Source organism: Cygnus atratus, chromosome 15 (assembly GCF_013377495.2).
Source record: "Cygnus atratus isolate AKBS03 ecotype Queensland, Australia chromosome 15, CAtr_DNAZoo_HiC_assembly, whole genome shotgun sequence".
In the NCBI taxonomy this organism is placed as follows: Eukaryota; Metazoa; Chordata; class Aves; order Anseriformes; family Anatidae; genus Cygnus; species Cygnus atratus.
Genome location: NC_066376.1, coordinates 1,129,040 through 1,141,766, shown reverse-complemented (window position 1 = coordinate 1,141,766; position 12,727 = coordinate 1,129,040). Strand labels below are relative to the sequence as shown.

At 53.7% G+C, this 12,727-nt stretch overlaps 1 protein-coding gene across 2 annotated transcripts in view; it reads left to right on the top strand.

Annotated features, from left to right (window-relative positions):
• The first annotated feature begins 464 nt into the window (after nt 1–464).
• Nucleotides 465–12,727, top strand: part of PRKCB (protein kinase C beta) — a 115,832-nt gene continuing 103,569 nt past the window's right edge. For both annotated transcript variants that reach the window (XM_035563459.1, XM_035563458.1), the window contains exons 1-2: nt 465–634; nt 948–979. In XM_035563459.1, coding sequence (XP_035419352.1) covers nt 465–634; nt 948–979 — 202 coding nt within the window. The remainder of the gene's footprint in view (nt 635–947; nt 980–12,727) is intronic.

Sequence of the window (12,727 nt, the reverse complement as noted above, 5' to 3'; positions counted from 1 at the left end):
CCCGCAGCAGTGCCGAGGGGCGCGGTGCCGAGCGGGGCTGGGGGCGCGGCGCGCCGGGATGCAGGTGCGGTATGCGAATGAGGCAGTGGGCGGGGCCCCTCTCGGCCACGCCCCCCGGACCCCGCGGCGCGGCGCTATGCAAATCAGCATGCAAAGCAGGGGGCGGGGCTCGAGCCGCGCGGCGCCAGCGGAGGGCGGGGCCTGCCCATCCGAGGAGGAGCTCGGTATGCAGATGAGCGGGCGTGGCCGCCGCGTTATGTAGATGAGGGGGCGGGGCCGCGCCGGGCGTGTGTCGGCGCCTGCCGCCAGCTGCAGCCAGCGGTGCCGAGCGGCGCCAGCCCCGGCCCCAGCTGCAGCGCCCGGGCCGGGCCGGACCCGGCCGAGCCGAGCCGGCCGCCCGCAGCCCCCGGCCCGCCGCCCGCAGCCCCCGGCCCGCCGCCCGCAGCCCTCAGCCCGTTCCCAGCATGGCCGAGCCGCCGGCGGCGCCGGGCCCCGAGGGCGAGGAGGGCCCGGTGCGCTTCGCCCGCAAGGGCGCCCTGCGGCAGAAGAACGTGCACGAGGTGAAGAACCACAAGTTCACGGCGCGGTTCTTCAAGCAGCCCACCTTCTGCAGCCACTGCACCGACTTCATCTGGTGAGCGCCCGCCCCGCGCCCCCCGCCCCGCCTCCATCCCCCTGGTCCCCCCCCGGGACCCTTCGACCGCCCCGGGCCGCTCCCGTCCCCCCGGTGCGCCCCCTCCCCAGCCGGGACCGGGACGCCCCCTCGCAGCCCCCCGAGCCCTGCTCGCGCCCCGTCCCCGCGCCGCTTCCCTCGGCCGGCCCCGGACACCCCCTGCCGGCGCCGTTCCCCTCCCGTCCTCCCCGGGGTCCCCTCGGCCCGGCCGCCCGAGGGGTGGTCGCGGTGCGGAGCCGGTGCCGGGGGTGTTCACCCGCCTCTCTTCCCGCAGGGGCTTCGGGAAGCAGGGCTTCCAGTGTCAAGGTGAGTGTCGCGCACCGGCGGGGACGCGGGGCAGGGGCCGGGGCATCGCTGGGGGGGCTGCCGGGGGGGCGCCGGGCAGGGCCGTGCGGGCAGCGCCGTGCCCGGGGTGCGGAAGCAGCTTCGTCATTTTCTTACCCCTCCCGAGCGAGCGCTTGGTGCTCTAACGCTGCTTGCCGGTCAGGTTTTGTTACCGGAGACAAGTGCCCAAGGCTTTAGAGGAGCTCACCCCAAAAAAAAGGCAGAGGGAAGTTTGTTGTTCTTAATGCACCTAACATGAAAATGTGTTATAGTGGCAAGCGGGCTGCATGCCGGCTTGGTGGCAGTCCGCTGCCGTAGCTACGCAGTCGGGAAGAACTTGAATGGCTTAGTTGTGTTGCTGGGGAAAAAAATGAGGCTTTATAACGAAATATGTTGCAATGGCTTCTAGGTTACTACAACCAGAGTTCTTTGTTCTGACAGTGCCGGGATTCTGGAAGGGCTCTTTAGGGGTTTATGGTGAGCCCTCGTGAAATTAAGATGAATTAACCTGGTTTTATTGGTTTGGTTGCTTGGTGCTCCTCTAGCTAGCCTGGCTGGGGGCATCATGCATGCTCGCAGACAGTGTAGTGAATCCTGGCTGTGATGGTGCCGGTCACACCTGTGTGAGGTTAAAGTCAGGGCTTGTGATTCAATCAGGGTTGATGCTTGCAGTTGCTGGCACTGAAATTTTGCTCTAGTGAGTATTTAGAGCAAAGCTTTATTTTGCCGGGTGGCTGAATCCCAAGATAAGGTATTTTGCATGAGAATATAACCACTGTACAACTCAAGCTGTTATTGTGGCACTGTCTTGGCATACTTCACTTGTATCTGGACCAGAAAACAGCACCCCTGATGATGATGTGGCACAGGATTGAAACTCAGGGTGTGAGGTGCCACAGGGGATCCAAGCCTCGGATGCTAACTCTGTCTGTACTGCACCTGGGAGTTGGGGTGGCTGCAGGTGGCAAGGTTTTGTCTTGGGTGCTCTGGGGAGCATCTCTGCAGATGATCTTACAAGCTCTAGGCCAAACTGAATGGTGCTGCTGCTCATCCATAGCACCTGCTTAAGGGTGTAACCTTAAAGTACCAAGTGTCCCCCTGCCACCTGTCTCAAGCCCCCTCAAATGCCTGGGCTGGTGCTGACAAGCAGAGGAAATCAGGTGTGGAGGCTAAAACATGTCCTGGTGGTGATCTTCATGGTCATCCTTTCCACTGGTACCTGAGGTTTCATACATGGGCAGTTGTGTTACTCGGAGGAGTTTAGTGTAGCCTGTACCTCATTGTGGGGCTTCTGAGGCTTACCCAGCCATTAATTCTCTGACTCTCCTTGTGGTGCATGCAGCACCACGGCAGGTGTATTGGTACAAACACAGCATCTCTGAAATTGAAGTTCCCTAGAGAAGGCTGTGGGGGGGGTCATCTACTGGTGGGGCAGGAGTTTTTCTTTCTTCCTCTGTAATTTCTAGTGCTTTGCTCGGTTCTACCTATAGTATTCAATATCAGATAATTTGAGCCTTTTCAAGTCTCTCTTCCAGCCATTGAGAACTATTGTCCAAACCTGTAATTGTGCACTTGCTCCAAGGTTTAACCTTAAATGTTTTAACTAATATTAAATCAGTCTCCAGTGTGAGGTCGGTAAATGGGACCCATAACGGTAGTCTCAGATGTGCTAATGCACAGCAATTGGCCAGGAATTGACCCTGCCCCCCAGATATTAAACAGAGCAATCCTCCCTGTGGTTTCTTGAAGCAGGAGGCTTTACGAGCTGCAGTAACACCAGTAGGATTCCCATTAGCGTGCTGTGCTCAATGACATTTCCAAAGGTGTGTGTGACTGGTCTATAACATATCTTTCTGCCTTAAGAAACCACTTTCCAGGTTATTCTGGTATTACAGACATGAAAACTACATTTCTGTATTACAGTAAATTTTGCAGGCTGTGGCGTGTAAAACAGACCAATTCTTTATTTCAAACACCTTCCAAAAATCAATGCTCTCTCAACTTCCATGTCTGCCCCCTCTGCGGGGTTCTGAGATCCTGTGGCACAAGTGTTGTGATCAGTGCAAGCTGTAGCTCAGCCTGTGGGTGTGATCCTCATTAGAGCGAAAGCATCTTGCAGCTGGTGCCGTGCGATGGAGGCACGCGGTGTCCCCGAGTACAGCGCTTCCAGGTCGGGAAGGCGAGCTCGAGCCCCGTGCTGCTGTCACGCACCATCTGCATGGGCACTGTGGCTGCCCTAGGGGGGAGATGGCTGCTCACAGCGGTGGGGCGCCAGGCCCAGCACGGGGCCTCGCTCCATCCCCTGAAGTCACCAGGCTGCTCACTGGGGATCCATCGCGGCGGCTGCTCAGGCTGTGTGTGACTCCCCCTTCAGTGGGCTGCTGGGGTTGTGCCCCGTCGGTGTCCTGCAGCCGTTGCTGAATTTGGTAAATGAATCAAATCTGCAGAGAAGAAAAACCTCAGGACCAGCTTTTGCTTAAGGGTTCTCTTTCTTCAGCTGCATGAGGCTTACCGTAAGCTTTGATTCTAGGTTTTTAGCTCTCTTATAGAATACAGCTTCGATTCAACTCAAACAACTTCCCCAACTATTTTATCCTATTGCTCAGTGATTATGGGTGGAAATGTAGCTAGAGCACATGGCTGTCTTGTTTCTGAGCTGTTTCCTATTGCCATGCTTGCTTAAGTAGGTTCTCACCTGTGCCCTGATTTCTTTCTAGGGCATTTGCAATAATTAGATTGTTAATTAGCTCATTACTTGTGACTTTTGGCAGGACGTTTGCAGAAACTGACTCTTTGTAGCTTGAAATACTAATGGATACCACAAATGCCACTTAATTGCTTGCTAATCTCCTTATCCTTGCGTGCAATCTCCTTCTTATCCTTGCATACATCTTAAAACTCCTGGGGCTAATGTCTTTCCTCAGCCCAGCAGCAGGTCTGTGTGCCGGCTGCCTGGAGGTGCGGGGCTGCTCCCCGTGGTCAGGGCTCGGTGCCAGGGCACTGGCAGTGCTGGAAGGCACGGATCTCAGTGCTGTGCTGTGGATGTGCCTGGGGCTGCCTGTAACAGCCTCTTGCTGGGGGGAAAGCTCGGTGTGCTGGCCTCGTGTCAGCAGGAGATGCAGATGGGGCTTCTAGCTATGCCATAAGGATCTGTCAGAGCTGCAAGGTACGCTGGCTTTCGTGTGACCTCGGCAATGACAAAGAGAAAAGGGTGCGTGTTCTCCCCTCCACCTCCTTCCTGGATTATGAAATCCATCTGTCCGATACCATTACCAGGAAACGTATGAAGAGGGCAGAGAAGCGTCTTATCTGCAGGTTGTCTGGGTGAAAGAATGGTGTGTGGCTAAGTTAATACTGATGGCTTTGCTGTCTCTGTTCCCCTAACTTCAGAAGGGTTTTGAGGATGCCAAAGGAAAGGGAACTCATTTGAAAGCTGTAGAAAATGCTGTTCTTGGTCTTGTTCTCAGAATGTGCTGATTTAGTGAACTGCAAGCTTTCTCTTCATCTTTTTTGCTAATGTTCCCTATTTGCCATCCTTGGGGTATATTTCTCTGTTGTCCAAACAGCTCTTGGTCTCTCTGTGGATCAGGGTGCTGGCTGTGTTGGAGGCACTGTGAGGAGGGCACCTGCCCTGGTAACTGCATTTGTTCAACCTGCAGTCACCATCACAGCTGTTGGGCTGTGCTTTCACCTTGGGAACTTGGGAAGAAGTGCTTGTGTAGAGGTGAAGAGCCATGTAATGTGATTCTCACTTACAAGCAAAAAATAACCTGCATCTGTTACTGCTTTCACGTGTACAGAGTAAGTAGAAAAGATCTTGGAAAGAAGAATCTTGGTTCCTTAAGAGGAGAAAGGGGAAAAAAAAAAAAAGGCAGCATCGTTTGGTAATGGACGCTTGGATCTCATGCAGAAACTTTTCTGTGTAAAATGTTTACTTCTTATCCCTAGCTATGGCTCGGTAAGCAAAGATACCCTTCAAATTTGTTCTCTTTCCAAACTTAATGCCAAATATACTTCCACATACGTTTTCAATTCAACACTTGATGCAAAAACAAAGTAGCTGGAGAATGTCAGCGCTTACCTTTTAAGCGAGTATTTCTCTCTTGCTATCTGCCTTCAAAACCCACCCTTCCTTCCCCCACCTCTGTGCTGCCCTCCAGACGGAAGTGAAACCCATCAGCTCTAGCCTCTTGAGCTGCAGCTCGTGGTGGTGGTTGTCGCCATTAGCTCCATGCAGGCATTCAGCGTGCACTTTTATTGACTGTATTAAGCAAGTGAGAAACAAAAGCAAAACAAACTCCAATCATTCAGAGTTGCCTCAAAACCAGTAATTTCGTGTCAACATATTATGCACAGTGGAGAAATGTTAGTGTTCAAATAGACTAATTAAAAATGTTACCGCAATTACTTTTGCAACACAAATGATGCTAATTATATAATGCTGCAGAAATTGGAAACATAATTTTGGAGGATTTTCGTGTGCCTTGCAGTGGTAATACAATTCTCAGTGCTGTAGCAATGAAGTCTATGGGCACAGGGAGCCCCGCTCTTGGGCTGCTGGGGCAGTGCATTGGAGCAGGTAGAAATAGAAAGGGGAAGTCAGTCTGGTCCCCTGCTCGCTGCGCCAGATGGTCTGTGGTTCTGCAGAATTGTGAATAAAAACAGAGCTGAGAGGGAAAATGGGAAGATGTGCCCCTGGACATTTTGGCTGAATGGTCAGGTCTCCTTTAAAGATGAGTGTTAAAGCCTGTGGCCTGATCTGGTTTCCCTACTCCTGCTCTTTCCTGGACTAGGTGCTTGCAATTCTGAAGAGCACCTGAGGAAGGAGATATGTTTTGGAAGGAAATCTGGACTTGCAGAAGCCTCTTGCAGTGTCGGGTCCATGGCTATCAGGTTCAGCAGGGATCACTTGATATGTTAAGCCCTGTCAGTGTCTCCTTACAGTGCAGAAGGTTCGTTTTAGTTTCTCAGTGGAAGTGGTTTCTCTTTGCCCTCCCCCTTTGTAATTAGCATGGTAGATTTTTTTCTTATCTCCTGAGATAACTGTCATCCTAAAATGATCTTCAAACTTTGATAACGAAGCGGGCTGTTTCCTTCCTAGGGTATCTGCCACTGACCAGTGTCAGAAACAGGCTGGGCGGGGGGGTCTCGGCTGGCTCCTGGGCTGCTGTGGGTTTGCAGTGAGCTGCTTTGTCACTTGGGGCTCCAGCGCAGAGGTTAAGCCGCCCTGGTACATGAGCCTTCATGATGATGATTCTCCAGCTGTTGAGCCTTCCAGGGGAGTTTAATGCCTGGGCGGTCCCTAAGGAGACTTTTCAGCAGATGGCACAGGCTTTTCCGCATATCTGCTAGCTCGTTTGCATGCGATCCTACCAATTCCCTGGGCTCCTGGGGTGTGTGTAGGGCATCCCCACGCAGCAGTGAGGGTGCTCTGCCCTCCCTGGTTCCCTGCTCCAGGCTCTGCTGCTGGCCTGGGACGCCCGGTGGGGTGTGCAGTGTATCTGGCTCCTGCTCGCCTCTGCAGACTGACCTGCGGGTGGGAGGCACTGGGGCCACAAACCGGCAAGACCGCCCATGTTTGATTTCTGGTGTGGGATGGGATGGGTTGAATCTCCTTCCAAAGTTTGGTATAGATTCTGTTAATGCAGGGCTTTATCCAGACACTCGAGCTAGAAGAGCTCCACTAGCCCTTCTGCTGTGTTACTGCTCTCCCAGCCAGCAAGCACAGCTCCTCAGCCCTCTGAATGCGTTTGAGAAGACCAAAATCTAAGAAACCTTGATACACTCATCAATGCTATCCAGTCCCCCTTTGGATTTATCAGCAAATAAGTCGCATGATCACCGTGACTAAGAAATTAACTTCTAACTGTGCCCGTTATTTAGTTCAGGGCAGAACTGCTTGGAACACATAATTAAGAAGTGCACAATCAGAAGGGAAATGTTAAAGTGCTGTCTCCTGTTCTGCCTCGAATGTGTGTGGTAATGAGGAGGGATGCTTGTAATGGTGGGTGGGATGGGATTTTGCCCAAGAGAAATGTTTGGGTGGATTATTCCTGCAGAAACCAGCTGTGCAGAGGATTAGTGCTGTACATTAACATAAACAGAGCGCTGGACCTGCCAGAGTCCAGCTGTGGGTTGCCTTCTTATGCATGTGGTGCAAGGCTCCAAGATGAAGGACAACACAGAACAGCAGTGGAGGGTGTTTGCAGTGCTGTGCGATTAATTCCTCTAGAAGGGCTTCATGAATCATTATTCCAGAAGTCCAGAAATTAGAGCCATTTAGAAAAGGTGAGTAACAAGCTCCCTGTAGGAGAGGAGTAACCGTAGGTTTTCTGGGCAGCATGCTCCTTGTTTTTGTCAAGGCTTGCCATGTAAGGCAGATTGCTAAGAACAAACCTTCTGGAAAAGGCACAGAAACACAACTGTATAAGCAGGGCTCCTTGCACAGCGATCCTGGGCGCAACCTTGGGTATGCTGTCTGACAGGCATCAGCATGTCATCTGCGATAGCCAGGCAGAGGAAGGAGGGAGGCGAGAGCATGGACAGATGACCCCCCTAGCTTTCCAAGCAATGCTGTAGAAAGCAAAGCGAGGCAGGTGACTTGTTCATCCAGGAGCCCCCTGAGGCAAAGCAAACGAGAGGTGAGATTACTAGTAGAGAGGTAAAATGGATGGGCAAATGCTCTAGTCCTCTGGACAAAAATCTCCCCGAAGCATTTCAGTCCCATCAGACCTTACACGAAGGGCTGCTCCCTGGCACAGGACTGCTGCTGATGAGCTCACCAGGAGCGACCTGGCCCTGCTCATTGCCGGCTGCCCCAGCCTGCCAGGGAAGCCAACTTTTCCACAAAAGCTGTAGGAGAAGTGGGGGAGATGAGAGGAAAGCTCCAGCCGTGTGGCGCTCAGTAGCAGCCAAGCGCTTTGCATTAGGCAGCAGTGGTTCCTGCAAGTCGCGGCTCTGGCTGTGACTTCCCAGCGAGGCAGTGTTCCTGGCCGCCGAGCTGTTTGGTGAGCCTCGCACCGGTGCTGTGCGAGGGCAGAGGCAGCCCAGCACCAGGTGGGCTCTGCCAGGGCCAGAGGGATGATTCCTGTGGGCATGGTGCTGTGCTGACCGCACGGAGCTGGGCTGGGGGTGAGCTCCCTGCACCGAGTCGAGCACTCCTCCCACGTGTCTGCCTGTGCTCAGGGACCGGGACTTGCTCTGACCAGCCGGAGGGAGGACCCTGTGCAAGCAGCTCCCCTGGTTAGGGGTCACTTGTTTGGCTTCTCCGTCCGACCCGTCCCGGTGGCGGTCACAGTGCTGCTGCACAGCCGCGAGCTGCTGCCGCACAACAGCTGCTGCCCTGTGAGAGATGCTTCTGCAGGTTTGCAGCCTGCAGAGCCGAGGAGGAGGGAGAGCAGAAGCCTTCCCTCTCCATGAGCAGCAGGTGGTGGGCACGCAGCCCGGGGTGTGCGGGGCTCTCCATGGCTTGTGGCCGCTTGGTGTTAGCGCTGCCATGCCCTCTTCTGATTACCTCGATGCAGGCTGTGAGTGATTTATCGCTCCTGTTCTTAGATCAGCCTGTGTTGGAGAAGTAAAATAAACTCAAACATTCTCTGCATGAGGGGGCTACCTGAATCCTGTATAACCAAACAAACCAACAACTTGCAAGCAGCTGTCCTTTTTTTTTCCTTTGGAGGATTACTTCGCTGTTTATTGATACAAGAGAAAGCAAGACCAGCACATACGGGATCACACTTCATACAGTAGCTCAGCTCTCACCATCGCTTCCGATAGCTGATTCTGTTTCCCTCTAAAGGGAAATGCATTTCATGAAATCGTGACAGATGTATTCCTGCAGGTTCAGCTGAATGCTGCCAGCGTGCTTCAGCTCAGTATTTGCTGGCAGCGGTGGGCACTGTCTGCTGGCCACGTGCTGATCTGCAGTGCATAAATCGCCTTGGGACTGTTCCCCTGCAGCCGCCTCATCCACAATGCAATGTTCATTGTGAACTGCAATAGGACTGGTCTACCTCTTCCTGGGAAGAGGTTCCTGGAAGCCCGTTAATTCCTCTTCTTGCTTACCAAGTGCCTCTTTTTCTGGAAGTCACCCAAGGCTGGACAGATGCAGGGACAGCACTAGCTACTCTCCTGTCAGGTGCTGATAAATGCTGTTAATGAAGACTTGAGTCTTCCCCTTGCTGCTGCTCGGGCATGCTTGAGCTGCCCACGTGGTGTATCTATCTGCTGGCATGTGCCAGCTGAGGGAAGGATGCGTGCGGGCGCGTGCCTGGCGTGTGCCCTCAAAAGCCCGGTGCTGTCTGGGCAGTGCTTCGTGGCGTGTAGCTAACCTGAGGCAGAGCTGTGTGCTTTTGAGAGGTTTGGGCTGACTTCCTCAGCTGGTCATAGCTGTCCTGCTCTTCCCATCGTGTGGGGGAAAAATAGTTCTAGCATGGTACTTGAGTCAGCAAGTGTTTGGTGAACTGCTGTAGCCTTGTTAGCCTCCTGCGTTCCGAGTTTAACTTCGGTAGCACAGGAGGACGAGTGCCACCGTGGCCAAGTCTTCCTGCTGCAGCTGAAGCGTGGTGCCTGCTGTACATCTAGTGCACTCCAGTTGCATCTCCTCCATTAATTCACTTCCATATTTGGTCTTGCTTTTGTGCCAGGTTTATACATCTTGTTTAGATGTGCCAAGCAGAATATGCTCGCAGCTGATCCTAGCTGTGCAGGCAATGCTTGCCAAAAGACCCAGTAGTAGTACTAGGTTACAGTATCTGCAAGCTCCTGGGCTTGCTGACCTGAGGTGCGTTGCAATACAACCCATTAAATTGGCTCTCTTGCATCCAGCTGAACCTGGTCTTCCGGAGAATCAGTCTACTTGCAAACTTTCCTCTTTGTGTAGAAGTGCTAACTCCTCTGAGCAAGAAAATCTTTCTTGTTCCAAGCAGGTGATTCTGGGGGGCTGGTTGGGGAAATAGAGGCAAAATTAGTGGCTCTGCAAGAGTTCTCTTTGAGCAGCTGGGCTTGAGGAGGGCTCGTGGTCGCTGGTGCAAGTTCACGGGTGATGTGTGCAGAGGGCAGGTGGGTTAGGCAAGCACGTGTGCTCTCCTTAGAGCGATGGAAACTGCCGGCTGCTCGGGATGGCTCTGCCTCACTCTGTTGGGTGGGAATCGCATTTCAGAGCTTCAGTCATCCTTAGCTCTGATCTGGTCTTCCTACATTTGATATTTAGTCAGCAGCAGTGAAGCTAAAAAAGACTGTAATGCCTCAATCGCAGCCTTCAGGCGCTCCTTGTCTCCTGCTTGGTGACGCCGGCCGGTTCCTCCCGTCACCTGTTGCCACGTGGAGTGATGCGCCAGTAATAGCTTCACCTTTAGAGAGAACAGCTAAATACCTCTGTTCTGACGGTCTGAACAGCAAGCGCATTTAATAGTTGACACTCCTAGTGCATGAACAAATGCATTTTCATGATTTCCAATTATAGCAGAAGAATGAGAGAGTGCGGTTGTGAAGAGGAGGGAAAGTCGTCCTGGCTCTTGTGAATGGCTTAATGCAACTCTGCTCAGTGACATCGCTGTGAAGTCAGGAGTCAGTACGAAGGCTGTTCTATAATATCAGTGAGAAGCTGGAGTGAGGGGGAAGTGGCCCACGAATTTAATTTGCATCACTGAGTGGATTAGCTCCTGACGCAGTGCAAAGTCATTATTTACCACTAGATCTGCTGCCTTTATCAGTGCAATGATTTGGGGAGAGGCTGATTCAGAGATCATTACATCTCGGTGTTTCACTTGGCGGGGACCGTTAACACTTGCCTTGTAAGCAAAATGATGGCGCTTGTCAAGATTGTTAATATTGTGCCTACCCAAAGAGGCTGAGTAATTTGTTTTTAGGTTTTCTTTCTTTCCATTTTTTACAGTCCATGCTTTGCCTTAGTTCAGGAATACTTGGAAGCACTCCATAGCTTGCCAGTACCCTAGGGTAGCCAAGAAGAGAAGGCTGAAGGTTGCCTAGGTGGTAGGAGCGGTGCGGCCCCTGTCCCTGCTCCAGTGGGTGCCTCTCCCACCAAGCAGCACGCACTGGGGTCGCGGTGGTGCCGGCGAGCTTTGGGAGCGTGGCGTGGTCTCAGCTGCTCTCGTCTCCACCATGATGCTGGAGCTCAGGCGCCTTCAGGCACAGCCGGCACGTTGTCACCTCCCTGTACTGATGGAAGATTCATGCGCAGCTTGAAATAACTCTCCGGGCTGTTATTTATAGGCTGGTGTCGGGCTCTGGAATCTGCTTTTGCTGTGGAGCGACCTCTGCTATGTTGTCATGTGGAGGTTACCTCTGCTGGAGGCTTGGTGTTCGCTTCAGCCTTTGTGTGGGCCTCTTCAGGAGAGCAGTCATTAAAGTAGGGGTTATCAACTTCTCCAGGCTCATTTGGTATCTGGAGAGTTCATGGAATAACTGGCTTTTGGGGGCTGGTTGGAGATCAGGGCCCTCTCATGCAGCAGCTGCAATTGCAAGTGGAGAGAGCTGCTGAGAGCCCAGCACTGCCCAGAGGGGACGTCTGTGCACAGGGGGAGTTGGGGCTGGAGCAGGAGACCTCTGCTCCCTATTTCCCTCATCTGCCATGGGAGATTGCTGCTCTTCTGTTTGCAGCCCTAGGAATGGTTGTAAAACCAAACTAATTCGCATTTGTGTGATCATGCAGCTAAGGACTGTCTCAAATAGCTCAGTCCATTAACTTCCAAATTTATCTTACTCATTTGTCTTTGATGGAGAGGTGCCTCAGGGCCAAAGTCTTCTGGAAATGAGGCTTGTAGGTCTGTAGCAGTAGCGAGTTATTCTCCAGAGTGAAACGAAGTGACCTTCATGGCAGCTGAGAAGCTGATTTCAGAGATTGCTTCTGGGGCTTTCCCTGCCTCAGACATCAGCATCTGCACTCCCATGGCCTGGCAGCTCGTCCTGCAAGCCGTCCCCTTCAGAGTCTGGCACATGTTTGTCCCAGAAGCCTTCTACTGTGGTGTCACCTCCTTGACGCCATCTCCTCCCAGTGGGAGGGAGGCAGCCCTGTCCCTCACCACAGCTGTGGTGTTCTGCGGGGTGGCTGTGTGGTGGAAGCAGAACTTTGTGCAGAAGCAGAGGAGGTCTTACTTCACCCTCAAGTTTTCTCTCTCATCCTTGGACCTCTCCAGGCACCTGGACCCTCTCCGTGCCACCGTGCATGGGGTGGGCTGAAGGATGCTCCTTGCCCCGGGGAGCATATGTCTTGAGGGCCGACCCCAGTGGCTGCAGCTGTGGGGCCAGCAGGGGAAGGGGAAGCAGGAAGGGCTCCCGGCATGGCTTCCTCTGCCCGTGGAGGAAGGAAGGGGCTCCCCGGCCACATGGCACACAGGCAGCCCGCAGGCGTGCGGGGGTAGCTGGGCTAGGCTGGGCACTGAAGCCCCTGGCTGGGGAGGGAGCAGGGGTTTGGGCAGGGCGGGCTCTGGGGAGGCCATTCCCAAGGGCACCCTGCAGGGTTCACAGCTGAGATGCGCATTCGCTGCTGGGACATGTGGCAAGGTGTGAGCCCTGCTGGCAGTGGGATGTGAGCTCTGCTCCAGGGTGGGGTGTCCCCTCTGTCCTCAGCCTCCGTGGGGGGGCTGCAGAAGGCGGGAGGCTAGTGAGAGAGGTGTCCTTGAATCTGCCCCTGTGCCACGTAGCCAAGGGCAGGGTGAGATGTGCCAGGACATCGGCCCGTGTTACTCCTTGGCGGGCAGGGTGTGGGCA